At 33.4% G+C, this 26,374-nt stretch overlaps 2 protein-coding genes across 2 annotated transcripts; one reads left to right on the forward strand and one right to left on the reverse strand.

The window, feature by feature from the left end:
* Window positions 1-8,418: 8,418 nt before the first annotated feature.
* On the forward strand, window positions 8,419-15,085 carry LOC135837689 (speckle-type POZ protein-like B). The gene is made up of 3 exons (XM_065353053.1): window positions 8,419-8,777; window positions 10,014-10,275; window positions 14,104-15,085. Exons 2-3 carry the CDS (start codon window positions 10,082-10,084, stop codon window positions 14,996-14,998), a joined length of 1,089 nt encoding a protein of 362 aa, XP_065209125.1. The 5' UTR covers window positions 8,419-8,777; window positions 10,014-10,081; the 3' UTR covers window positions 14,999-15,085.
* A 3,417-nt stretch (window positions 15,086-18,502) lies between these two features.
* On the reverse strand, window positions 18,503-25,852 carry LOC135837690 (pyruvate carboxylase, mitochondrial-like). Its single transcript, XM_065353054.1, has 11 exons — window positions 25,546-25,852; window positions 23,616-23,803; window positions 23,200-23,511; window positions 22,903-23,127; window positions 22,652-22,815; window positions 22,414-22,576; window positions 22,156-22,338; window positions 21,849-22,059; window positions 20,384-20,464; window positions 20,194-20,271; window positions 18,503-18,753 (listed from the first exon to the last, which is right to left on the reverse strand). Exons 1-11 carry the CDS (start codon window positions 25,709-25,711, stop codon window positions 18,746-18,748), a joined length of 1,779 nt encoding a protein of 592 aa, XP_065209126.1. The 5' UTR covers window positions 25,712-25,852; the 3' UTR covers window positions 18,503-18,745.
* Window positions 25,853-26,374: the final 522 nt, after the last annotated feature.

Consider the following 26,374-nt stretch of genomic DNA (forward strand, 5'->3'; position numbering starts at 1 on the left):
CTTGATATCTGAAATTTTGGCTGGTGATTTATTGCACGCTCTTTCGATTCAGATTTGTTCGCTTTAGAAATTTTTCTGTCAGTTGGTATGTTTTCCTTGATAGTAAAAAAAAAAAAAAAACTAGACAGCTAAGCACAGCTTAGCTGCAAAGTGTGCGTAGCTGTATACAGTTGTACAGTTTTAACTGATAGTTTACAAAAAATAATCATATTGGTACTTGTAAACACTGAATAAGATGTGAAAACAAAACTGAGAATAATTATTTAATGCTAAATGTAAACAAAAGTAAATACATATATTATTTGTGAAAACTGAATAAAATATGAAAAACAAAAATTATAAACAGAAAAAAACAACCTTTGTATTCTAAACACAAACAAAAATTTAGTAAAATATATTAGCAAAGAAGCTAGTACTAGGAACAATAATTTCATCTTCATTCTTCAGTATAAGAATTAAATTTTAGCAAAAAACAGAAAATAATAAGATTTTTGAACAATAATTTTTAAAGAAAATGAGGTTTTTTGGAATTTATAGCAAAACAAGCCATCAGCTATTCGCTGATTACAAGAGAGTTTTTGCCAATCAATTAAAAAAAAAAAAAATTACCATATTTCTTTTATTTATTTTGTATTGTTAATATAATAATGTTCATGAAGAAAACAGTTTACTTGAGTGCCATAAACATGAAAATATTCTCCAGCTCTTTTTTTCCCCAATTTTAATAACTAATTTTTTTTTCAAGTTTTTAACTTTACTTTTAATACAGGTCGGATGATGGGGAATACTCCCACTCATGGAGGGCGTCATCCATACGCCACGTACCATGTAGGTACAGCAGGATTTCTTCATTTTTCTGAAAATTAATAGTTGTAATTATTTTATCTGTAAATTCTTTTACCTGTTTAACTGTTTCAAAAAAAAAAGTATAATTTCTGCGTAATAAATATCAAATTTGATGTTATAATTTCGAAAAAGTTTGTTTATTTTTCATCAACATAATATAAGGTGCACCGGGGGAAGTCCGAATTCGGGGTAAGTCAGAAAAACTCCTCTAGCTCTTAGAGGCTTATATCTGCCGAAGCGCTACCCAGGGGTAACTTGAGGGTACTACCCCTACTTCATCACAGCATAAAAAATTTCGCGACCCAGTTTCATTTTACAGGCTTTTCATTGGTTCATTTTTAGTTGCTGTTTTGAATTTGATTTCAAATTGTAATCAGTGTTTTTCAAACTGCTTTTTACCTCAGAAGAAATGATCAGTAAAAGTGATATTATAAGTGAAAGTATTCCTAAAACAATAATGTAAAACCCCAAGTATTCAATTTTTGTTAATTTTCAATTATTCATTATTTATATCGCTTTTTCTGACTTACCCCCTAAATTAGTGCTATGGGGTAAGTCAGAAAAGTGAACATTGATAATTAGGATTCGACTTCATCGATGTGTAATACGTAGAATAATATGTTTTCGAGGCCGTAGAATCCAAATCTGGAGTTATTTTTTTTGTAGGAGTGGGGGGTGAGGCGTGGGGAGGGGGCAATTCTAAATTTTTCGTACATTATTGTGTAATATGTCGATTGATATGTTTTCGAGGTCGTAGAATCCGAATCTGCAGTTATTTTTTTTGTAGGAGTGGGGGGTGAGGCGTGGGGAGAGGGAAAATTTCGAATTTTTTGTACATTATTGTGTAATATGTCGAATAATATGTTTTCGAAATCGTAGAATCCGAGTTTGGAGTAATTTTTTTGTAGGAGTGGAGGGTGAGGCGTGGGGAAAGGGAAAATTTCAAATTTCTCCTACATTATCGTGTTATATGTCGAATAATATATTTTCGAGGTCGTAGAATTCGAATCAGGAGTCATTTTTTATGGTGAAGGTGGAAGGTGAGTCGTAGGTTCGCATGGGTGGGGCCCTCTCCCCAAACGGTGATACTTGAATAGCACTCGACCCTAAAAACTAGCTCAAGATTCGAATTCTGCGACCTTGAACACATATCAACCAACATGTTACACAATATTATAGGCAAAATTTGAAATTTCTACTCTCCTCTTGCCTCGCCTCATACCCCTGCGAAAAAATAACTCCAGATTCGAATTATACGACCTCAAAAATATATCAATCGACATATTACACATTAATATAGGCAAAATTTGTAATTTACTCTCTCTCCCCTTGACTCACCTCCCACCCCTACAAATAAAATATCTCCAGCTTCGAATTCTACGACCTCGAGAACATATTATTCAACATATTACACGATAGTGCAGGAAAAATTTGATATATTACCTCTCCCCACGCCTCACTTCCCTCTCCTACAAAAAAAATAAATCCAGATTCGAATTCTACGACCTAGAAAATATATTATTCGACGTATAACACGATAATGTAGGAGAAATTTGAAATTTTCCCTTTCCCCACGCCTCACCCCCCACTCCTACAAAAAAATTACTCCAAATTCGGATTCTACGATTTCGAAAACATATTATTCGACATATTACACAATAATGTAGGAAAAATTCGAAATTTTCCCTCTCCCCACGCCTCACTCCCCACTCCTACAAAAAAAATAACTGCAGATTCGGATTCTACGACCTTGAAAACATATCAATCGACATATTACACAATAATGTACGAAAAATTTGGAATTGCCCCCTCCCCACGCCTCACCCCCCACGCCTACAAAAAAAATAACTCCAGATTTGGATTCTACGACCTCGAAAACATGTTATTTGACATATTGCGCATCGATCAGGGTCGAATCCTAATAATACCAATTAATTTTGTAGATTTTCTGACTTACCCCAAAGTGGGGTAAGTCAGAACAAGTTACATTTTATTCGATTGTGCGAAAGCTACTGCGACAATCGCGCTGAAATTTTTACCATAGGTTAAGAACCCTTATGGGAAACTACATACCAAATTTCAGCCATATTGGTTCATTAGTACGAGAGTAACAGCTGATCAAAGTTGAAATTGTGAAAAAACGTTCTGACTTCCCCCGGTGCACCTTACCAATTCAAAGAATATTTCACCGATGCATACAGGAGTGCTAACCATAACCGCAAAAAAACAAAAACTGTAACCGAAATCCGAACAAGATCCATAATTTTAGCCATTTTCAAATCCTAACTGAAAACAAAAACCGAAATTTCATAGGTTTTTTCAAAAACCGTAAAAAACCATAACAAAATTTGTGCCTATGTATTGACTTTAATTTTGCCTCTACATTGCCACTACTTATTGGCTTCAATTAGGTATGCCACTACTTGTTGGCTTCATTTGTCCCTATGTATTGACTTTAATTTTGCCTCTACATTGCCACTACTTATTGGCTTCAATTAGGTATGCCACTACTTGTTGGCTTCATTTATCCCTATGTATTGACTTTAATTTTGCCTCAACATTGCCACTACTTATTGGCTTCAATTAGGTATGCCACTACTTGTTGGCTTCATTTGTCCCTATGTATTGACTTTAATTTTGCCTCAACATTGCCACTACTTATTGGCTTCAATTAGGTATGCCACTACTTGTTGGCTTCATTTGTCCCTATGTATTGACTTTAATTTTGCCTCAACATTGCCACTACTTATTGGCTTCAATTAGGTATGCCACTACTTGTTGGCTTCATTTGTCCCTATGTATTGACTTTAATTTTGCCTCAACATTGCCACTACTTATTGGCTTCAATTAGGTATGCCACTACTTGTTGGCTTCATTTGTCCCTATGTATTGACTTTAATTTTGCCTCCACATTGCCACTACTTATTAGCTTCAATTAGGTATGCCACTACTTGTTGGCTTCATTTGTCCCTATGTATTAAAAAAAAGCACCAAATTAGAAAGTCAATTTGAACTAGTCTAAACAAAAACAAAAACAAAAAAATTACAAAAAAAAAATAAATAATAACACCAGATTAGATTAGAAACTTAATTTAAACTAGCCTGAAAAAAACAAAAATTAAAATTTCAAAAAAAAAATTATAGATTTAAAATAGAAAAGCACCAGATTAGAAACTCAATTTAAACTAGTCTGAAAAAAACAAAAATTGAAATTTAAAAAAAAATAATAGATTTGAATTAAAAAAGCACCAAATTAGAAAGTCAATTTGAACTAGTCTAAACAAAAACAAAAACAAAAAAATTACAAAAAATAAATAAATAATAACACCAGATTAGATTAGAAACTTAATTTAAACTAGCCTGAAAAAAACAAAAATTAAAATTTCAAAAAAAAATTATAGATTTAAAATAGAAAAGCACCAGATTAGAAACTCAATTTAAACTAGTCTGAAAAAAACAAAAATTGAAATTAAAAAAAAAATAATAGATTTGAATTAAAAAAGCACCAAATTAGAAAGTCAATTTGAACTAGTCTAAACAAAAACAAAAACAAAAAAATTACAAAAAAAAAATAAATAATAACACCAGATTAGATTAGAAACTTAATTTAAACTAGCCTGAAAAAAACAAAAATTAAAATTTCAAAAAAAAAATTAGCCTATAGATTCACCAAATTAGAAATTTGAACTAGTCTAAACAAAAACAAAAACAAAAAAATTACAAAAAAAAAATAATAGATTTGAATTAAAAAAGCACCAAATTAGAAAGTCAATTTGAACTAGTCTAAACAAAAACAAAAACAAAAAAATTACAAAAAAAAAATAAATAATAACACCAGATTAGATTAGAAACTTAATTTAAACTAGCCTGAAAAAAACAAAAATTAAAATTTCAAAAAAAAAATTATAGATTTAAAATAGAAAAGCACCAGATTAGAAACTCAATTTAAACTAGTCTGAAAAAAACAAAAATTGAAATTAAAAAAAAAATAATAGATTTGAATTAAAAAAACACCAAATTAGAAACTCAACTTAAACTAGTCTAAAAAAAAACAAAAATCAAAAATTTCAAAAAAAAAAAAATAATAACACCAGATTAGGAATTTGAACTAGCCTAAAAAAACAGAAATTAAAAAAATGATAATAATAAAAACAATAATGATGATGTAATAATTACCTGTTTATTTTAACTGCAAAGCTGCAACCATTAAATCAACACAAGAACAATATAAGTAACACTATTCTTAACAGAAGCAAACCATAAACTAGAATGATGTATACTTCACAAGAGTTTCACATAAAATGAACTGCCAATTTGTTTTACTGCCAGAGGTAACCAAATACATTGGAGGGAAACGCCCCACCAAGCCACTCCCACTTGAAATACTCAGCTGGCAGACTGGGGGTGTAACAGGGTACAATGCAACGCAGCTGTTTATAAAGTGATGATGGCTGGGGGTATAGCAGGGTACAATGAGCGGCAGGTGGTTTATAAGTCCCCTTTACCATTTTTTAGGAATTTATGCATTAAAATAATGAACTAAAATTGCAATTACTCAGCAATTACCTATCCGAATTGAATGAAAATACATCTATACCCTCCGTCTTAATGATTCTCAAATGGTGTCCAATAGGTACAAAAAATGGTTGGATAGCTTAAGAGAACATTCAGTTACAATGAAATTTCATTTCTCAAAGCGAAACCAATAGTGTGCTACGCACACTAAAAATGAGAGTATGTAATCTACCTATCCAATATTTTGCATGAGTCGTTATTCAAATTCAGTTCTCCCTATAGATACCTACCTACCTACCTACTCTACCGAAACTCCGAAATGTTGAATTAGAAGTTAAAACTAGCTGTATTCATCATCAGTGCCCTGCGCAGCTGTCAATTCCATGCGGTTTTAATCCAATTAAATATTCCATACAAATCTGGAAAATGTAATCGAATTTTCGAGACAACCTTGAAGTGATGTACTTCATTCTAACGAGCATGCGTTTGTATTGCGTAATTTGGATTGATGAAAATTTTCCAGTCCCGAAATTATGGTTAAATTTGGATTCGAGAGGTGGGTTGTTTGGAGACAAAATACAGCCATTCAGGCAAATTTCAAAAATTTTCCTTCGAATCGGAATTTTCTAATTGAAAATCCTCCCCTCCCCCTAAGGACGAAGGCAAAAAAGTTCACCAAATTGTACAGAAATAATACGTCGATGGGCCAATTTTGATTTTTGGGGCACCAAATTTGGGCAAGGGGTACTCAAGTCGACATGATAATTTTGGAAAAAAGTTCTTTTTTGAATTGTACTTTAACATGAAGTACAAAATTTGAACCGATTTGGTGGATGGTGTTCTTGTACGTCATATGAGCCCAGATAGTCCAAAAAAAGTTTTTTTAAAATTTTTTAGCTCCCTTCTCTAAAATTTTAAACTAACTGAAATGCAATACAAAGGCTGCATATTTCAGCATAATTGAGTATAATATGGTGAAAATTTGAGGAATTCGCTCTTTTTTCGTGAGAAAGGGTTGAGGGGGGAGGCACTCTTATGTTCCAGAAATTGGATTTAAATTTTGAAAAAACGTACCTATACACCGGCAACTATTTGTAAACATTTCGAAAATAGACCCGTAAACATATTCACAAAAATGCGTTATGTTTTTCAAGTTGCCTCACAATATAATTTTTTTATGTAATCAAACGTTCAGTCGCGTCAGCAACGACAACAATAATTTCAAACAACAGCAACATCAAACGTCTGGACCCGATAAGTACACCCTGTATCGATTAAGTCGTCTGGATTATTGCTCTTATCAACTGATTCCAGCAGAAACGTCTTAACGTATGGACCAATCATCGAGTTTGTTTGCATTGTGTACTGCGACATAAAAATTCACACACCAGCCTAATCTACGCGATTTAGCCAGACTATAAACGAGTACTTACCTACTCCTACTTGTAAAAGGCTAAAATCGATGAAGCGTAAGTAATCATTTTGGTCTAGACTACGGTAAAGTTTCGTTATTTTTGGATTTTCGATCGTTTTTCCACAACCCTGGAGGAGAGATGCAGGTCCTCCAAGAGGAGGCATTTTCGAAAAAATACGTGATTTTTCGCTCTAACCCTTACACAACTTTTTCTGGGGAAGAAAGGTCATTGCCATTAAAATTCATGACCATTTTCAGGGCCCAAACCGGACATTTTTTTTTTGATTTTTTTTATGGCGGAGCCGTGGGCCTTCAAAGTTCTCCAAAATGACCGAAAATGAAAAATTTCAGTTGCAAATTGCTCCGGTTGTACGTGGTATAGAATTTTGAACTTTTTTTTCTTCAAATTGTAGTACTTTCAGTACTTTGAGAGGGTAATCGACGAATGATGTCAAAATCAGTGTTGCCACTTTAAAAAACCTAAAAAAAATCGATTTAAAAACTTATAATCGAAATATAATCACGATGTCGGCGAGTAAAAATTCTGAAAAATTCTCAGTTTTAGTCCTTTTTATGTAGAATAACATATCAAAAAATTAGACTGGCATTTTTTTTCATTTTCGAGAGAAAAAAATTACGAGTTTGGCACTTATTGCTAAAATACCATCAGAAACCTAAAAAAATGAAAATTTTTGCACTTTTGAGATATTTTACCAATGTGTGGGCGAACATGTAAAAACATCACCCTCCCCCTCCAATTCGTCAACGAATCGACGAGAAATGCCATTTTTCGTGCTATAATTTGTAACAGTGAAACATATAGAAAACATTTCGCCACCGTTCTAAACAAAAGCAGGTTCCTAAAAAATGAATATTTTTGCACTTTTTATCAATATTTCACCAATATGTAGATAGACGGGCATGTGAAAAAATCCCTCCCACCCCCCAAATTTGGCATGGATTGACCCTGTGTAGTGTGTAGTCAGTTTTTGAATTTGACAATAACAAATTGGCACAGAAAATTGTTATGAAAAACAGGTTAGGTAAAGGCTAGAGCGAAAAAAAAACAATTTTATCAAGAACTACGCTGGGTGACCTTCAAATCAAAATGAAAATCTACGTCGAAATTTTTCGAAACTGAAATACAAAGTCACGTAGAAAAACTCCCCCCTCACCTCTTTCATGCCCTTTTTCAAGAGCTACTATGGTTTGATTCGTACGTATCAACTGTATCAAGTACCTATCGTATCGTATCAAATTGTAGGGATTTCGGGGTGAATAATTCGAGTTAATTTTCACATCTAATTTGCGAAAATCTGATATACATATAGTCGATTCGTCTGATCCCTTGAGATGGATTCGTTGAGTAAGGGTTGAAAGTATACACTTCATTTATATGCTTGTGCGATTTGTCCTTCTACAGTCTACGCACATTTTACAAAGAGGAACTCGATATCCCAATTTTTTTTAAATCCGTCGTCATCCTATAGCCTATAAGTATTATTGCGAATATAGCTCAAAAAAAATACCCACCTATAGTAGTCGAGCCTCACCTTCACAAGTCGTCAAGTCGAACTTGACAGCATCCGTTGTCATGGTAACGTGATAGAATTTTCATCATCGTCTGAACTATTAAAAATCAATTCAAGTCGCCGGAGAAATTTTACGACGAAATTGTACAAACTGTCGGCAACATTGTGATCCTGAAATTTGGCAACCCTGCTCAACTTCACCCCCATCAAAATGGTGTTTCGCAGTGTTATCTTTTTACGTGTTTCGCGATTTATACGTGTTCAAAGCTTGTATGATTGATGTACGTAGACATAGGCCTACTACGTAGGTAATTACGTATCTCACGAGTTAGATAGCTTTGAAGTTGCGATTTTGTGCGTTTCTTTCCAAAAAAAGTTTTTATTCGAATTGAAATCAATTAGAATTTGAGATTTTTCTAGTCATTTGGGTCAAGGATTGCTGCCTCGATCAAATCAGTCGTGTTCAAAGGGTAAGTGTTTTGCATAAAATAATATTAATTGATTTAGATTTTAGCCGAGTACGATTCCGAGCAAAGGGTAGACTGCCACCCTAATATACCTCTGCCCTGAGGCATACAGCTCCGTGAGGATGGACCCTCAAAAAATCTTGAGGAGGGGAAATATGAGAGTTGTGTGGGAAAATGGGGGAGGGGAATTGAATTTTTGTATTTGGGTGTCTTTCAATGTTCTTAACACGGATTTGAAGGGTGCGGGGAGATCTAATGTACGTTACTCTTTTTTTTGTATATTTCATCCCCTCCCCCCTCCCACATGTTCCGGTCGTGATAACAAAATTAGCCCTTGGCTCAGATTTTGAAAATATTCACTTTCACAGGATATTTTTGGGGGATCAAAAAATAATTTAGATCCGAAAAAATGTCGCCCATTCCCTGCTCTTGCATCTTCAAAATTCCCACACCCCCTCCCTCCACCATCCATACGAAAAAATCGTATTTTTACGTAAAAAATTCCTATTTATCGATCCAGGTTGACCGAAAATTTTGAAATTTTTGTGGAGTATGGAGAGACCAGGAGCGAATCTATGGATTTTTTTGAATTTTTTTTTGCACTGTAATCTTGCTAAAAGCCCAAAAGAAAAGTTTAAAGTGTTTTTTTTTGCCAAAATATCGACCTCGAGCTATGCGTAGTGTTTTTGATATTAAAAAAAAAAAATCCCAAGTCCAGGGCCAGGGTCAAAAATCTAGAAAACTAATCTTTTTAGTATTTTTTATTCGTTTTCGAGCTCATGAAATACATGAGAAATAATTATGTAACCGCTGATTTGAGGCATTTTCTGTCGGTTTCATTCCTCCAACCCCCCCCCCCCCCGTCAATTGTTTAAATGGTGTAAAAAAAACTGTGTTTGGACGAAAGTTTGATTGGGACACCAGCCACTTTTTTTTACCCCTCTAGCCTAATAGGAGGCTCAGCCAGAGGCCCTTAAAATGGGGTAATTTTTGAAAAAATGTGATATTTTACCACTTGGAAACTTTTAGTGTGTTGATTAGGGTGGCATGGCAGTGTAGACTGTACGTTAATTTTGATTTTAAAAATCCCTTTGCCTGCGGAAGTATTCCTATATTAGTCGGTGCAAATGTTCCTAATTTGATCGATCGAAGGTCAATTCAAACTATGTAATTGCTTTCAGTCCAGCTAATTTTTATTCGATGCTTTTGTTAATCTTGAATTTTTGAATAATGTTGTAGCTCTTTCAAAGTTTCCCTCTTGTGATCAGTTGAATTTGTGAACTTTGTCGGATATTGCGAGTACATCAATGGCAGAAAACCGAAGATTCGTTGGTAGCCAACGTGGTGGGTTGATGTTGATGCCCGTCACGAAATTCTGTTCGTTCCGTTGGCCAATTGAACAAATCTCGTTTCGCTTCAGACAACTAAACAATTTTCAATCGTGTGAATTTTCAGCTGACGATGATAATTTAATTTGGGTTTTGCAGATGGTATTTATTAGGTGGGTAGTAATGTGTATATGTGGGAGGATTCTGACCAAATTCGGTCGGAAAAAGCTCCAGGAGAAAAGATGTGGAGAGGGGGGATTTTCGAAGAAAAAAAAACAAAAAAAACGTGGTTTCTCGAGCTCTGGTCCTTTGCTTAATCATTTCTAATTTCGACAGGTATTTCGATTGATTTCTACATCTTGAACTTTTTGATGGTGATTTTTTTCCAAAATAATTTTTCCATGATTTTGCTCTGAATTTTGATAATGTTTTTCACCTGAATTTTTGCCCAATTTTATCACCTGGAATTCTCGTGATTTTTTCATAAAAATTTTCCCTCGAGCTTGTGTGATTTTATTGCTCAAATAGTCGAGATTTCTCCTTATTTAGGTTCGATGTTTTTTTTTTGAATTTTGGGAATTTTTTTCTTCGCCGATTTGGTGAGTTTTTTTTTTGAATTTTTGTAAGTTCTCTTTTTTCAAGTTTTTCGACGATTTTCTCTGAATTTCCATTTTTTTTCTTTTTTCAAATTTTGGCAAAGTTTCTCCAGTTTTGGCAGACTTTTTCAACTTTGAATTTTCACAATTCTATAGTTTTGTTCTAAATTGCGGTCATTTTTTTGCCTAAATTTTGACTACATTTTTTTTCATTTCAACAGTTTTTTTCAAATTTTGTGCTTTTAAAAAAACGAGTGATTTTTTTGCTCACATTTTTGTGGAATTATGATTTTTCTTCTTCCTAAAAATATCATGATTTCCTTTAATGTTTTTTTTTTTTTTTTTTGAGAAGAGATGGAAGCTTCTTTAAGATTTTGATGATTTTGTTTTTTTTTTTATTTTAATTTTTTGTGGTTGATTTTTCTGCATCTTGAAATCTTTCATTCGTTGATCCCTCTTTCTGTTTTCCTCTTCCCTTCCAGTTATGGGGGAAGGTCCTCCGGATTTTCTCTCTCTTTGAACAATTTTTTTTTCAAGTTCGAATTATTTTTCTCTGTTGAATCCTGTTTAGTTTTTCTAGAAATTGTTCGATGATTTTTCTCAAAAATGTATCGATTCTTTTCCAAATTTATGCCTAATTTTAATTCTCATGAGTTCTCTGTTCTGAATTCTTGATAATTTTTGCTGAACTGAATTTTCAAGAGTTTTCTATTTTCATAATTTCCATAATTTTGTTTTGAATTTTTATTTATTCGTTTTTCAGGCATGAAACAAGGTCACTTAAAAAGTGACTTTGTCACTATTTCACGTACAAGTCACTTTTTGTCACTATTTCAGCGAAAATGGCCAAAACGATTTGTCGTGTAAAAAAGAAAAAGATTCGGCGCCGCAGCAGCGCCGAAAGTGTAGCTCTGATAAAAGAAAAACATTATTTTTTAATTTTTGAAACACAAATTTTCGAAAGCTTTTGCCCTCGCTTCGCTCGGGCTTGTTTCATTTTATTTTTCAACATCAAGATGAAAATTTCTAAAAAAATTAAGTTTTAAAGCCGAAAAATAAACTCTTCATCCTCACATTTAAAAAACATCGTTTTTATGCCTCTCCTCGAAATACAAATTTGCAAGAGCTTTCGCCCTCGCTCGAGCTTGTTCTCTTTTCTTTTTTCAAAATTAACTTCCTAAAAAAACATCATTCTAATTCTAAAATTTAAAAAAATAAAAATGAACTCCTTGCATTTAAAAAACCTCGTTTTTGGGCATCTCGAAATGAAAATTTTCAAAAGCTTTCGCCCTCGCTTCGCTCGGGTCAATTTGTTTTTCTTTCAAACATAGGCCCCAAGATGATATCTGCTCCAAAGTTTGCATGTTCAGTAACGAAAATAACATTTTTTTACACCTTTCAAGTTTGGATTTTCCAAAATTTTCGCCCTCGCTCCGCTCTGGCAAAATGTTCACCGTTTCATGTCTATTTTATTCAAGTTATTTGCCTCAATTTAGTGTAGGTGCAAGTAGATTATGTTTTAGTCATAAAACTGTAAATTTTTTAAAATTTTGTTTATCCTTTTACGAATACATACTTAGGTTGACCTAATTCAGCATACAAATTATAATTTAGTTCGATAAATTGATCTAATACACTCATTTCAATTTCGTCAAATTGTTCAATTTTTTAACACTTAAATGTTGACTTAAGTCAGCCGCCATGTCTACAACTATCGGGGACTTTTTTCAAAAAAAGTCAGCATGTCAACGATTACGTGTTAAAAAATCAGCAACTTTTTGCGTTTTTTTTCCTCAAAAGTTGAGGAATTTTTAATTTTTAAACCTCTCTTAAAATGACAACATTGGCTAAAATATTCAAAGTGAAAAAATTCAAAAAAAAGTACACATGATATTATTCCTTCGTCACACACCCCCTCCCCCCCCAATCATCGCCCCAAAAAAATTGGCGTCGCATCAGCACCGGCGCCAAATCCCGGTACTTCGAAGTGCCCCATCCGCCCATGGGTATACATCAACAATTTGCTACGTCCATGCAGAGGGCGGGGAGGGTTACTAAAATAATTCTCCGATGATCGCTACATAATATATACTTTGCTCACATTTCTCAAAATTTTGGTCACTTTTTTCAAATTTTTGGTCACTTTTTTGCCATTTTTCAGTCACTAAAGTCACTAAAAAAAATAAAATAGTGAGTTTCATGCCTGGTTTTTCTGTCTTAATTTTTGTTCTTAGTTTCGGCGAAACCTTTTTCCTTCAATTTTCGAGATTATTTATAAAATTTTCTCCTAATTTAGCTCCAAATTTTAGTAATTTTTTCTGCTTAAATTTTTGCGGAATTTCCTCGTTTACAGATTTTTTTGAGTTTTTTTGGACTTTGAGAATTGATGGTTTTATTTTGAATTTTTTTGAGGACTTCTTGATTTTTTTTCGAGTTTTATTCTTTTGAATTCTCATAGATTTTATTTTCCAACTTTTCGACGATTTTCCCCGAATTTTCGTGTTTCTTCATTTGTTTAAATTTTTGTGAAGTTTTTGCAATTTCATCGTTGTTAGATTTCGTGAGTTTTTTTTCGTTCAATTCTTGCGATGTTTTTTCTCAACTTTTAGTGCTCTTTACCTTAATTTTTTCGGTGGAGTATTTCTACTTTTAATCGAATTTTTATTCTGAAATCCTCGTGGCTTTTTTCAACTTTTTAAATTTTGACAAAACTTTGTTTTTTGGTTCATTTTGAATTTTGCTCCTGAGTTTTATTCTTAGGGACTTATGATTTTGATTTATCAAAAGACGAAGATCACAAAGAGGTTTTTCAACAGTATTTTTTGACTATTTTTTTCTCTCTAGATCTTGATCTTTGCTCTGCTTCCTGTTCTGGTCATTTTCTCTCAATATCAATTATTTTGTCACCTTTTTTCCATTTTTTTTGAATTGTGTCAATTTTTGACAGTTTATTTGATGGGGGATTTTTTTTCTTTTTGAAGCAAGGTACAGTTCTTTGTAGGTATTCAATTTTTTAAAATGATTTTCACAAATAAATTTTTTTCCAAATTTGGATTGCAATCTCCCCCCTCCCCCTGGCGCCCATTCCTGTTGATTTTCATAAGTTTCCCGTTCTAAAATACTCAATTCTTTTATGATTTTTTTTTTAAATTATTGTTTATTATTTCACAACCTGCACCTCCGGTGCTCAGTTTTTTTTTTTTTTTTTTTTTTTTTTTGAGTAATTCTTAACTCAAAATTAAGATCTTCACTGAATTTGGTCAAAATTCTTCAACTGTTTAAATTACACGGATTCTACTTAATTTACCTATCTACGTTACTATACAATACATTATACATGATGCTAATTTATTGAACGTAAATAATGGAAATGACATTCACAAAATTTTGTATTATTTATCGCAGGGAAGCTTACGATCCGAACATCGTCAGTGCTGCCATTCTCTTACACTCTGATTGGAAATACAAAGGCTGTAGCGACCTATTCGGGTGCGGTAGAATTGCGATTCTGAACTGCAACGAGAACGAAGTAATCAAGTGTCAAAATTTCAACTTCAACTTTACATTCAGTGACCCGTGTACTATGATTGATTTAAAAGCCCATGATCTAGCCGGACGGCAATTTCCAGGAGATAAAATGATAGTTCGTTGCGAGCTGAGTTACAGGTGCGTAAGAGGAGAATACAGTAGAGCCTCATCGGATTTCCGATCTAGCCACTCAGATTTCCGACCTAGCTACTCGAATACAGCTGCTGATTCGTCCGCCACCCTTACTAGTGATCTAGAACGGATCCTGAAAGATGAACTTTTCACCGATGTGACTATTTCACTGAGAGGTAAAAATTATCCGCTTCATAGAGCCTTCTTAGCTGCTCGCAGTCCGGTTTTCAAAAGCATGTTTAGTACAAGCAGCAATGAGAATAACGTCGTTAAAATCGACAATAATATGTATCGAGATACTTTCGATAAAATGCTCTTATACATTTATACGGGAAAGGCGGAAGAGTTAGAAAAATGGGCTTTGCACTTACTACCAGCTGCGGAAAAGTATAAGCTCGAAGAATTGAAGCAGATGTGCGAAGAAACCATGATCAAGGATTTATCGGTGACTAATGTTCCCCTTTATTTACTGAAGGCGGATGAAAATGGTGCTGAAAGATTGAAGGAGAATTGTCTTCGATTTATCCGAGCAAAACGCGCACAGTTCCAGAATATTAGAACTACCGAACTTTGGGATGCTGTGAAAAGGGATCGTCCTCAGTTGCTGGAAGATTTGCTGGCTATTTTCTTTTATTTTTAAAATAGATATATTTTTGGTGTAACTAAAGTATTGGTTGGTATTTTTATATTTTTTGAGGTTGACTCATTATAAATTGTTGTGTCGGAATTTGAAATGAATTCCTGCAATATTTTGCTATGGTAGATACGTGTTAAGAATTAATGACGTAAGCATTTGAAGCGAGTCGATGATAGCTTATAGGCTAGGTACAATCTACTTATGCAGTTCATTTTATAACGTAATATAGGTAGGTATTTCTGCAGCTTATTTGGTGATAATGGAAGATTTATTGCATTTTGGTAGAAAATAAAACGATTTTGAGCCATTACGATGTAAGCCTCTGTTTTTAATTTATTTTATAATTAGACTAAAGGTGCTATTATTATTTTTTAATTTTTAATTTTAAAAAAAAAATTGCATTGGTAACCCTATTGTATATCGACATTTTTAATTTTAATTATTTTTGATTGTGACAAAGTACCTAATTGACTACTTTATTAAGTTTGTATTTTGATTATGTTGGTATTATTTTAATTATCATTGCATTTTTCATTTACCTGCTTACTGGAACTCAATTGAAGTTGCATATCAATAATACAGACGTAGATACGTCTTGTTGTCTACTTATTTACTCACCCCCCCCCCCAGGATGCAAATTTTTAGATTTGAGAAGAAAGGGTGCTCGAAATTTTGAAACGCGGTGAAAGCTGAAGGAAAAGTTCACAGTGAAAATTAACAGAGTTGAAGTGATCAAGGATTGAATTTTCAATTGTTTTAATCAAGTTTTTTTTCGAAGATTGGCCTATCTCTATACTTATGTATTCTCAAAATATGTATTTCATTTGGGAAAATAAATAGTGATTTGTAAAAATCATTTCGATAATTGGAATACTAATATTCCAATTATCGAAATGATTTTTACAAATCACTATTTATTTTCCCAAATGAAATACATATTTTGAGAATACATAAGTATAGAGATAGGCCAATCTTCGAAAAAAAACTTGATTAAAACAATTGAAAATTCAATCCTTGATCACTTCAACTCTGTTAATTTTCACTGTGAACTTTTCCTTCAGCTTTCACCGCGTTTCAAAATTTCGAGCACCCTTTCTTCTCAAATCTAAAAATTTGCATCCTGGGGGGGGGGTGAGTAAATAAGTAGACAACAAGACGTATCTACGTCTGTATTATTGATATGCAACTTCAATTGAGTTCCAGTAAGCAGGTAAATGAAAAATGCAATGATAATTAAAATAATACCAACATAATCAAAATACAAACTTAATAAAGTAGTCAATTAGGTACTTTGTCACAATCAAAAATAATTAAAATTAAAAATGTCGATATACAATAGGGTTACCAATGCAATTTTTTTTTTAAAATTAAAAATTAAAAAATAATAATAGCACCTTTAGTCTAATTATAAAATAAATTAAAAACAGAGGCTTACATCGTAATGGCTCAAAATCGTTTTATTTTCTACCAAAATAAAAAAAAATGAATCGTGCTCCAGAAAGAAATAAAATCCTCAAATTCGTGAGAAAAAGATCATCAAAACCTGGCAAAAATTGACATCAAGTTTCAAAAGAAAAAAAAAAATTTAAAAACCCAACAAAATTATTGAAACTGAGAGAAAATGGCCACAACAGAAAGCAGAGGAAATATCAAAATCTAGAGAGAAAAAAATAATCAAAGAATAATGTTGGGAAAATACATATCAAAATCTAATCAAACTCAAGAGCAAAATTCAAAAATCTCCAAAAATATTAGAGAAATTCTGCTAAAATTTAAAAAGTTGAAAAAAGTTAGAAGGATTCCAGAATAAAAATTTGATTAAAAGTAAAAGAATTAAAAAAATGCATTCAAAAAAAATTGGAGTAGAAAGCACTAAAATTTGAGAAAAAACATTGTAAAATTGAAGAAAAAAACTCACAAAAGTTAACTATAATATTCGTGAAAATTCAAAGTTGAAAAGTCTGTCAAAACTATAGAGAAATTTCGCCAAAATTTGGAGAGGAAAAAAAATGGAAATTCTGGTAAAATTATTGAACTGGTGGAAATTCAAAAAAATTATACGTACCTGTCAAAATTGGGAAAAAGACACCCAAACTAGACAGGTATTTCAACAAGTGAACAGTTTTGCAAAGCTTATCTCTCAGGTTGACACATGGACCTTCCAAGATAATCTTGCATCCACATAAACTCACAAATACCTATGTTGCATGACCCATATCAAAGGAGGACAGCTATGTACATGACCCATTACAAGCCCCACTATGGAAATACAAATTACAAAATACACCTGACTATTCAAGTCCCAAATGTACTGATCTTGAAAACCAAAAACCAGCAATTCAGACTTAACCGAGTTTATTTTGCGTCCTCAGCTCTCAAACCAGCTTGTAATAGTCTTCAAATCCTTGTTAAGCAGACAAACAAGTTCATCGACAGTCTTGGCAAAGATAACTGAAACTGTGCTATCAGTGAAAGCACTGAGGGTGCCCTTTAAGGGAAGTTTAAGCAATCCATTGATGTAACGTAGTGTAATGGTTAGACAAAGAATGAATGGTAATGATGGTTTTTATATGGTTAGTGTGAGGGGTGGTTAAGGTCAGCATATGTTCACAAAGATAAGATGTATCGTCCCTTAGGTTTTCCATGATAGCTTATGGGATTCACTCCAATCTAACTTACATTACATTCACATAGTCTCACCATTCACAACTGATACCACAGAAAGAGTGTCTATTTAATTATAGGCGTCGAATATAACAAAATAAGAACTCTGCACTGCTAAATCTACACTTGTATATTTGTGATGTAGGATTTACAAATATACACCTTATAATTACTCACAGTTGATAAGATTAAGTTAACCAACTGTGCCCTACAATAATAAAAAAATACTATACACATACCACAACAAGATGAGAAGGAACCCGTGTTCACAAGAAACCTCTTCGAGTAGAAACATATATCACTACAATGGAAGGGCTTGAGTAAGAATCTTATAAAATCGCATATCACAACATGACACACACAAAGGGCTCAAGTATTGATCAGGTACCAGAGATTACCATCTTTGGTCACCTATAGAGTGAGGACATACATGAGCATAACGATGCTAAATCTCTTGCAATCCTTAGACGCAGCTACTCATGCAGTGACGAGAGAAAGTTCCAGTTTGGTGCATGAAGCCTCAAACTGTTACAGTTACTTTTAGGTTTGGCTTAAATGGGAGTTAATACATAGACCAAGGAGGAGAATTGTACAGTCATGATCATAATAGGTACATATATTGGCATGATGCTACCTTGCAGTAGGAAAAGAAAGACCCCAAAAGGCTCCCCTCAGGCACTTCTAGGGAAAAAGAAGACTCACAAAGTTCAAAAAAGGTCATTGAAAAAAAATAAGGAGAAATACTAACTAAAATTTGAGCAATAAAATCACTCAACTTGAGAGTCAAGGACAGTGATAAAATTTTGCAAAAATTCTGGAGAAAAAAATCATCAACATTCTGACTGAAATCATGAAAAAATTATTTTATTGGAAAAAATTAACAATACCAAAGATCTAAAAATCAATTGAAACAGGAGAAAAATCTATTAAAAATAAAAACCATCTAGAAATTTAAAAATAATAAGTAATACCTACCTACATCTTGTTAAAATGAGAAAAAACCTAAATATTGTTAAAGTTTTAATTTATTACGCAGTTGAACAGCGCGCTCTAGTGCAGGGAAGTCAACCCAAATTTCCTTAGGCCTCAATACCCTGAAAAACAATTTTAAAATACATGCATTATACACAATACATGAAGACAATGATACCTACTGAAATATTGTCAAAGTAGCAGAAGTGGGTGAACCTCAATTTTTATTGATGAATTCAATTCAATGAATTCAGTTAGGTATTTTTTTTCTAAAAATGTGATTCATGATTTGAACCAATCAGGGCCGAGGAGCTGTGGGTCTTCTGAAACGATTTCTGGAATGGGTTTCAGTTTTGGGATCAAAATTTATTCATTTCAGGATTGGATTTGTTTTAGTTTCGTTCTTCCAAACTTTTATTTTGGTTTTGAAAAAATTGTTTCAGTCCCAGGATAACTAAATTGGTTCAGGTTTTGCGATTTTCATTTCAACCTATTTGAAGCCCAAATTGACTAATGAGCACTGCAAGGGGTCTAAAAAAATGGGAGGTTTTGACATGGGAAATTGGGGAGTCAGATGGTGTAATTAGTTTTATGTTTTAAAAACTGTTTTAAATGCATGGTTTGTTCAATTCGTCAAGTAATACTTGATCTGAATGAATGATGCTCGTAAATGATGTAAAATGACAATTTATCAAAATCAAACCAAGGGGGGGGGAATCAAAAATTTGAAATCCCAATACCAAAACAATTTTGGTTCAGTTCAGGGATTGTTTTGGGTTCAAAATTACATTGGTTCTGGGATCAAGAAAAATAACGATTTTGGTTTTGGGATTGGATTTGATATTTGGGATTTTGTCGGTTCTGATTTCTGGATCATTTTAGACCCGCAGCTCTGCAGGGCTGGTGAACAAAACAATTTTTTTGTTCTGCTCTGTTCTGTTCATGAACAAAAACTTTTAGTAGTAGGTATGCTGTTCTGGTTCTGTTCGAGTCAATTTAGATGAAGTAATTTTTTCTGTTCTGGTTTTGTACACGTTGATTTGGTTCCAGTTTGTCTTGTTCTGTTCTGTTCTCACTTTTGCAGTCATTTTTTCTCCACTTACATGATGAATTCTAATAACAGAAAGCTTTTTTATTTGTAGGTATCTACTTTGAAAATTAAGCCTTTTACTGTCTTTAAAAGACAAATGACCAAACAAAACTCAAGTTACCTAGTATCATAAAAATGAATTCTAAAACATGAAAAATGGTGAATAATTTGAATAAAATTGAATGATATTGTTGTTTGGATTATTGTTTTTTGTTCAAAATAATGAATCTTTTTGTTCAGTTGGCGTTAATTTGTTCAGAAAATTAGGTACCAGAACATAAGTATGTACCTAGGTATATTGTTCTGTTCTGGTAACGTTCAGAAAATTTGAAAATTTTTGTATTTATTATTCCGTTCATTGTGTTCTGTTCTGTTCTGTTCTGTTCAATAGCCTTGGAATCAATTCTGATGTGATTTTGACCACTCCTGCAATTTGCCCTAATTTGAAAAAAAAAAGTAATAAAATCCTTACCTCTGTTGACTCCCATTGCCCACTGCGCCAAGTCCAGGGCCTTATCTGGTTTCATTTGGTGGATCTGGATCGCCTCATCTAAACAAAAACAATAGGCTAATATAATATGTATATTAAGTAGGTATATTAATATCAATGTTAAATCATATTCAAAATTTATGTACAATTAATCTTTTCTTCAAGCACTTACTTTCTTGGATGCCTTCTAGCAATTCTAGAATCATTTCTTTAAGCTCCTCTATTGTTAGATCAGATTCAGGGTCGTTGTGCCCTGAAAATCAAAGCAAAAAAGAATGCCAGATGAAAATAAAGCGGAATATATATTGGCACGACAGAAAAAGTGATTCGAACGACAGGACATTCAAACGACAAAATAAGGCATTCTAACAACAATTTTCAACAATTTTCAACGACAGTCCAGCACGACAACTTGAGTGATACGAACGACAATTTGATTTCATACAAACGATGAAAGAAATGTAATCCACATCCAAATAAATTATTCCCCACCAAAAAAAGAATTGCCCGGAAAAATAAATTATTCCCCCCCAAAAAAAAACAAAATGCCCGGCAAAATAAATTATTTCCCGCTGAAAATTTTTTTTAGAGAAATAACTCATTTTATGATTATGCAAGAAGTTCATTTTTGAGTTTCTTGATTTCATATAGCTGAACTAATTGCTGAGCAAGGTCAAAAAACTCATATATTTTGAGTAATAAACCTCAATTAAAAACACTATTTTCTCTTTCTTCAATTAGATACTGAAATTTTTCTCAATTTCCTCATGTTAAACAATTTTTCAACTTCAAAATCACTCTGGAGAAAGGTGAACTGTCTCCTGCCTCTTGCTCAGTTCAGCTCAGACTTTAATTCGTTGAGAGATGTTCCAATTTTTTATTTGGGTTTGCTACCTGGTGATCCGCATAAGTAGAGCAAAGAAAAGCGTTTGTACGTCAATTTCTTTCTGCCCCTACATATGCACATTCGTCTCAAGCTCATTGAAGTTCCTGCTGAAGGGAAGTCAATTCCTTTGGGACAGAAGCGGAAGAGAAGCAGATCCTCAAAAGTCAAAAAAGCACTACTTGTACAATGATACGTACTAGATGAACTATGTGTTTTTTTAATGTTGTGCATTTCATCAATTTTTGGATGTGCAATTCGTATTTTTTATGTGGTTCACTATTTTATTTCTTTGGCGTGCACAATTTGTCGTTAAATGTATTATATAGACGTGCATTAAATTATTCTGTCGGGCAATACCTTATATCGTCGTTGACATTCATTTACTGTCGTTCAAAAACTTTTTTCGTCGTGAAATAATTTTTTTCTCGTGCAATGCCTTTTTCTGTCGTTAAAATACCCTTTTTTCGTCGTTAAAACGCCTTTTTCTGTCATGCCGATAGATCACACCCGAAAATAAATAAAACAACCGCTGGTGTAATTTTCAGAATTTATGTTTAGTCAATTTTTGATAAAAAACCATACTTTGAACTAATCTGTGTTAACTGTTGATAAGCAAAAAGTAAATTGATTTCTTTTATTTCCCCCCCCCCACTTAGTAGTTCCAGAATTGAACAGTTAAGTATATGAAATGTGTTTTTTTTTGTTTCAGTATTTGTTTTTAAAATTAGAAAAAAGAATAGGGAATTTTTACCTATAGAAATTTCTGGCTCGGCTGGACTGACATAGGTGGGTTTCAGGCTGCTTGCCAATGACATTGAAGGTCCGTTGATTAGATCATGGGCCATATTAATTGAAAGTTGATTGGAGAACCAATTGGGATTATCATCAAAGAACTGTGTGTCCATAGCAGCACATTTAAATCGGTCGCATTTCAATATTTCTGAAAGGAATTCAATGTTTGTCTGGAAGGGTTAAAAAAAAAATAATAATTAAAGCGGAACACATAGAAAAAAGACAAAATAACCGCGTAGGGTCCTAGAGTAGGCAACTTGAATTACCTTGAAACCGCGAGTACGGAATTCTTTTAAAGCTCTAATCATCCTTGAACAGCTGGCTGGAAAATCAGCATTGCGGGCGGTTACTTTTACCAACAACGAGTCGTAATAACGGTAAATTATGGCACCAGCGAAATCTGAAGCTCCATCTAGACGGATGTCAATACCTTTTCCTTTTCTGAATTCCTGTAAAACGAATTTTTCGGGGGGAAATCAGAAAGAACTGAAAGAGTGATAGAGGGGAAAAATGATAGAGCATACTTCGATTGTTCCAGTATCTGGTAAAAAATTATTAGCAGGGTCTTCGGTGGTGATACGGCATTGGATGGCATATCCTCGGGTTTGAATGTTTTTCTGGGTGAAGCCCAATTCGGGTAACGTGACTCCTTCGGCTACTCTTATTTGAGATTCAACTAAATCGATACTGTAACAAAATTATGAAGTTTATAATTAATTCCAATGAAGGTGGGGAGGGGGTAATTTTCATTAAAAGCTTTACCCGGTGATTTCTTCCGTAACAGTATGCTCTGCTGGCAAGAGAGGGTTTACTTCAATGAAATAAAAATTGTCTTTTTTATCACACAAGAATTCAACAGTTCCGGCATTCGAGTAACCAACATGTTTGGCCAATTTCACAGCACTTTCAGTCATTTGATCTCTGACCTGTAAGATGCAAAAAATTGGTAAAAATTGATCGAAATTGCCATCGTTTTTTTTTTGTTGTTTTAATCACTCGGTTTTTTGAGATACCTGTGGGTCTAGTTGAGGTGCTGGGGCAATTGCGATAACTTTTTTATGTCTACGCTGAACAGAGCAATCTCTTTCATAAAGATGAACAACATTACCGGCTTGGTCACCCAACAACTGGACTTGGATGTGCCTTGGCATTTCGACGAATTTTTCAATAAGCACTGAGCCATTTCCGAAAGCAGCTTTGGCCTCTGAACTGGCTCGTTCGAAGTTTTCTTTTAAATCCTAAAATACAAGCACGTCGAATTGGAAACACACCAGCAGTTATGTGATTCGGTTGACGAATGAAAAACCAACCTCCATTTTGCGGACAACTCTCATTCCTATTCCATCATGTCCGTAGACAGGTTTGAAAATAACGGGCAGACCGTGTCTAAGACAGAACTCCATAGCTTCCTCAGTCGTGGTGATTGGTCCAGGGGTGCCAGGTACTATAGGCAAACCAGCATCGATTGCTGCTTTTTTGGCGGCTACTTTGTCACCCATTTGTTGCATAACATGAGGAAAAGGACCAATGAACCGGATACCAGCATCGATGACTGCTTGAGCAAAATTCGGTCTTTCTGACAAGAATCCATAACCAGGATGAATGGCATCAACGTTTTTCTCCTGCAAAATTCAATATTTCATTAAAGTTTGTGTTTTTTTTTCAATCAATTACACGTACGCAGGAATAATATATGAGGACGTTGAAAAGTAAAAGTGGTATATACTTTGGCAATGCGAATGATTTCTGGAATATTTAAATAAGCTTCGACTGGATGTAAACCTTTTCCAACTAGATAAGATACATCGGCATATTTATGATGCATGCGCTTCATCTTGTCTTGTTCCGAATAAATGGCTACTGATTTGATTCCCAATTGTGTACATGTTCTAAATACACGAATGGCGATTTCACCTGCAAATTTATGGAATAATTCGCGAACGAATTGATTCGTATAAGTGACTCGTTCGCGAACGAATCGATTCATTTACTCAATGTTTGATGAATCATTCACGAACGAATTGATTTGTAGAAGTGACTCATCGTTCGCGACCAAATCGATTCTTTTACTCAATTTATAGTAAATCATTCACGAACAAGTTGAATAGTTCTTGGTGAATCATTCGCGAACGCATTTATTCATATAAGTGACCCATTTGCGAACGAATTGATTCTGTACTCAATTTATGGTGAATCATTCACGAACGAATTGAATAACTCTTGGAGAATCATTCGTGAGTGAGTTGATTTGTATAAATGACTCGTTCGCAAACGAATCGATTCATTTCCTCAATTTTTGATGAATCGTTCGTGAACGAATAAGTGACTCGTTCACAAACGAATCAATTAATTTACTAAATTTTTGGTGGATCATTCACGAACAAATTGAATAATTAATAATTCTTGAGCAATCATTCGCGAACGAATTGATTCGTATAAGTGACTCGTTCGCGAACGAACCGATTTATTTATTCAATTTTTGGTGAATCATTCGCGAACAAATTGATTCGTATAAGTGACTCGTTCGCGAACGAATCGATTCATTTACTCAATTTTTTAGGAATCATTCGCGAACGAATTGATTTGTATAAGTGACTCGTTCACGAACGAATCGATCAATTTACTAAATTTTTGGCGAATCATTCTCGAACGAATTGAATAATTCTTGGTGAATCATTCGCGAACGAATTGATTCGTATAAGTGACTCGTTCGTGAACGAACCGATTTATTTATTCAATTTTTGGTGAATCATTCGCGAACAAATTGATTCGTATAAGTGACTCGTTCGCGAACAAATCGACTCATTTACTCAATTTTTTAGGAATCATTCGCGAACGAATTGATTTGTATAAGTGACTCGTTCACGAACGAATCGATAAATTTACTACATTTTTGGCGAATCATTCTCGAACGAATTGTATAATTCTTGGTGAATCATTCGCGAACAAATTGATTCGTATAAGTGACTCGTTCGCGAACGAATCGATTCATGAACTCAACTTTTGGTGAATCATTCATGAACAAATTAAATTATTTTACGTGAATTGATTCATAAGTCGAAGAATTGATCAATTCGTAGACGAATGGTTCTTTCAAAAATGAAAAAATTTATCAATTCGTTCATGAATGATTCACCAAAAATTGAGGGTAGTATTGGTACTTAGTAGGAATCTTGCAGGCCTAGTGAGATTTCAAGTTTCATCGAAATCGGTTCAGCCATTTTCTAGGTAATGCGTTTTAAAAAATGATGAAGAAAAATGTTGTCGCCCGATAAACTTGGAAGCTTTGAGCTTTTCGAACTTAATGATGATGGCGAAATGTCCGGCTGGTAGCCTAGATGCGAAATTTCAAATTTTATCAAAATCGTTTCAAAGGTTCATGAGAAATTAAATTTTAAATTTAGGTATAATTATTTGAAAACTATTTTTAAAAAAATAAATAAATAAATAAATAGAAAGGTACCTACTCGTAATGCATTCAAAATTACAATCAAAATTTTACTGTGAACCACTAAAACGATCAAATGACATCTAGTAGTAGGCACTCAGAAAATTCATTTGAACTCATAACAGTCAAAGCTAAGTCATAGCCTTGCGTAAGCATAATGAAATCAAGTAAATAATGAATGTGTATAAAAATATATGTAAAATTTTACCTCTGTTGGCTACCAATACGCTTCTGATTGGTTTATAGCTATAGTCCACATGGGTTTGGTTGTTGTTTACATTCGCGGTGTTTGATAGTTGCCTGGCTAGTGACAAATAAATGAATCGTTTCTTAACTTCAGATCTAATTTGACTGGTAATGCCTCTGGTAATCATTATCACTTTATCTACTTGCTTTCAATTGACACAAAAAACATTCCAAGTAAGTACAAACTTTGTTTGTAGGTATTGTTTTAATAAATCTCAAATTTTCTGTTATCACAACACAGGTAAAGCCTAGTTCACAAACTCAACATAAAAGAGCAATGCCTTATCAAGTCTCCATCCAGTCAGTGCTGTCAACTTTAATTTTCAAAAATTCCCCATTTTCTTCAGCTTTATGAAAAACAAAACCCAGATTTTTTCACGTCTATGAATGGTTTGGTGCATGAGATTGAGAAAATCATTCTTTCAAGCTTTTTAATCTATTTTAAAATTAAATTATAGCACAAAAAAAAATCAGGTCATTTTGAAACATATTTATTGAAATGAAATTAGTAGGTAGGTATACTTTTATGAATATTGCTGAATTTTAGCTTAAAGTGGGGACTTTTTTCAGCCAAGTTTCAAGGCAAAATTCAAAAAAGTACGTACCTCACAAAAATTCAAAAAAATAATACCTGTTAAAATTGGGGAAAATCTACAAAAAAAAATCGAAATAAAAATCACCAAATCAGGGAAAAAGAAGACTCACAAAGTTCAAGAAAAGTCATTGAACAAAGATAAGGAGAAATATGTATCTACCAACTAAAATTTGAGCATAACATCACACAACTCAAT

Source organism: Planococcus citri, chromosome 2 (assembly GCF_950023065.1).
Source record: "Planococcus citri chromosome 2, ihPlaCitr1.1, whole genome shotgun sequence".
Lineage (NCBI taxonomy): Eukaryota > Metazoa > Arthropoda > Insecta > Hemiptera > Pseudococcidae > Planococcus > Planococcus citri.

Coding starts and splice junctions, on each gene's coding strand:
- LOC135837690 (XM_065353054.1), bottom strand. CDS start 25,711: ATGATTACCAGAGGCATTACCAGTCAAATTAGATCTGAAGTTAAGAAA. Junction 23,804..25,545: donor CGTATTGGTAGCCAACAGAG/GTAAAATTTTAC, acceptor ATAAATTTGCAG/GTGAAATCGCCATTCGTGTA. Junction 23,512..23,615: donor AAATCATTCGCATTGCCAAA/GTATATACCACT, acceptor TGAATTTTGCAG/GAGAAAAACGTTGATGCCAT.
- LOC135837689 (XM_065353053.1), top strand. CDS start 10,082: ATGGCAGAAAACCGAAGATTCGTTGGTAGCCAACGTGGTGGGTTGATG. Junction 10,276..14,103: donor TTGCAGATGGTATTTATTAG/GTGGGTAGTAAT, acceptor TATTTATCGCAG/GGAAGCTTACGATCCGAACA.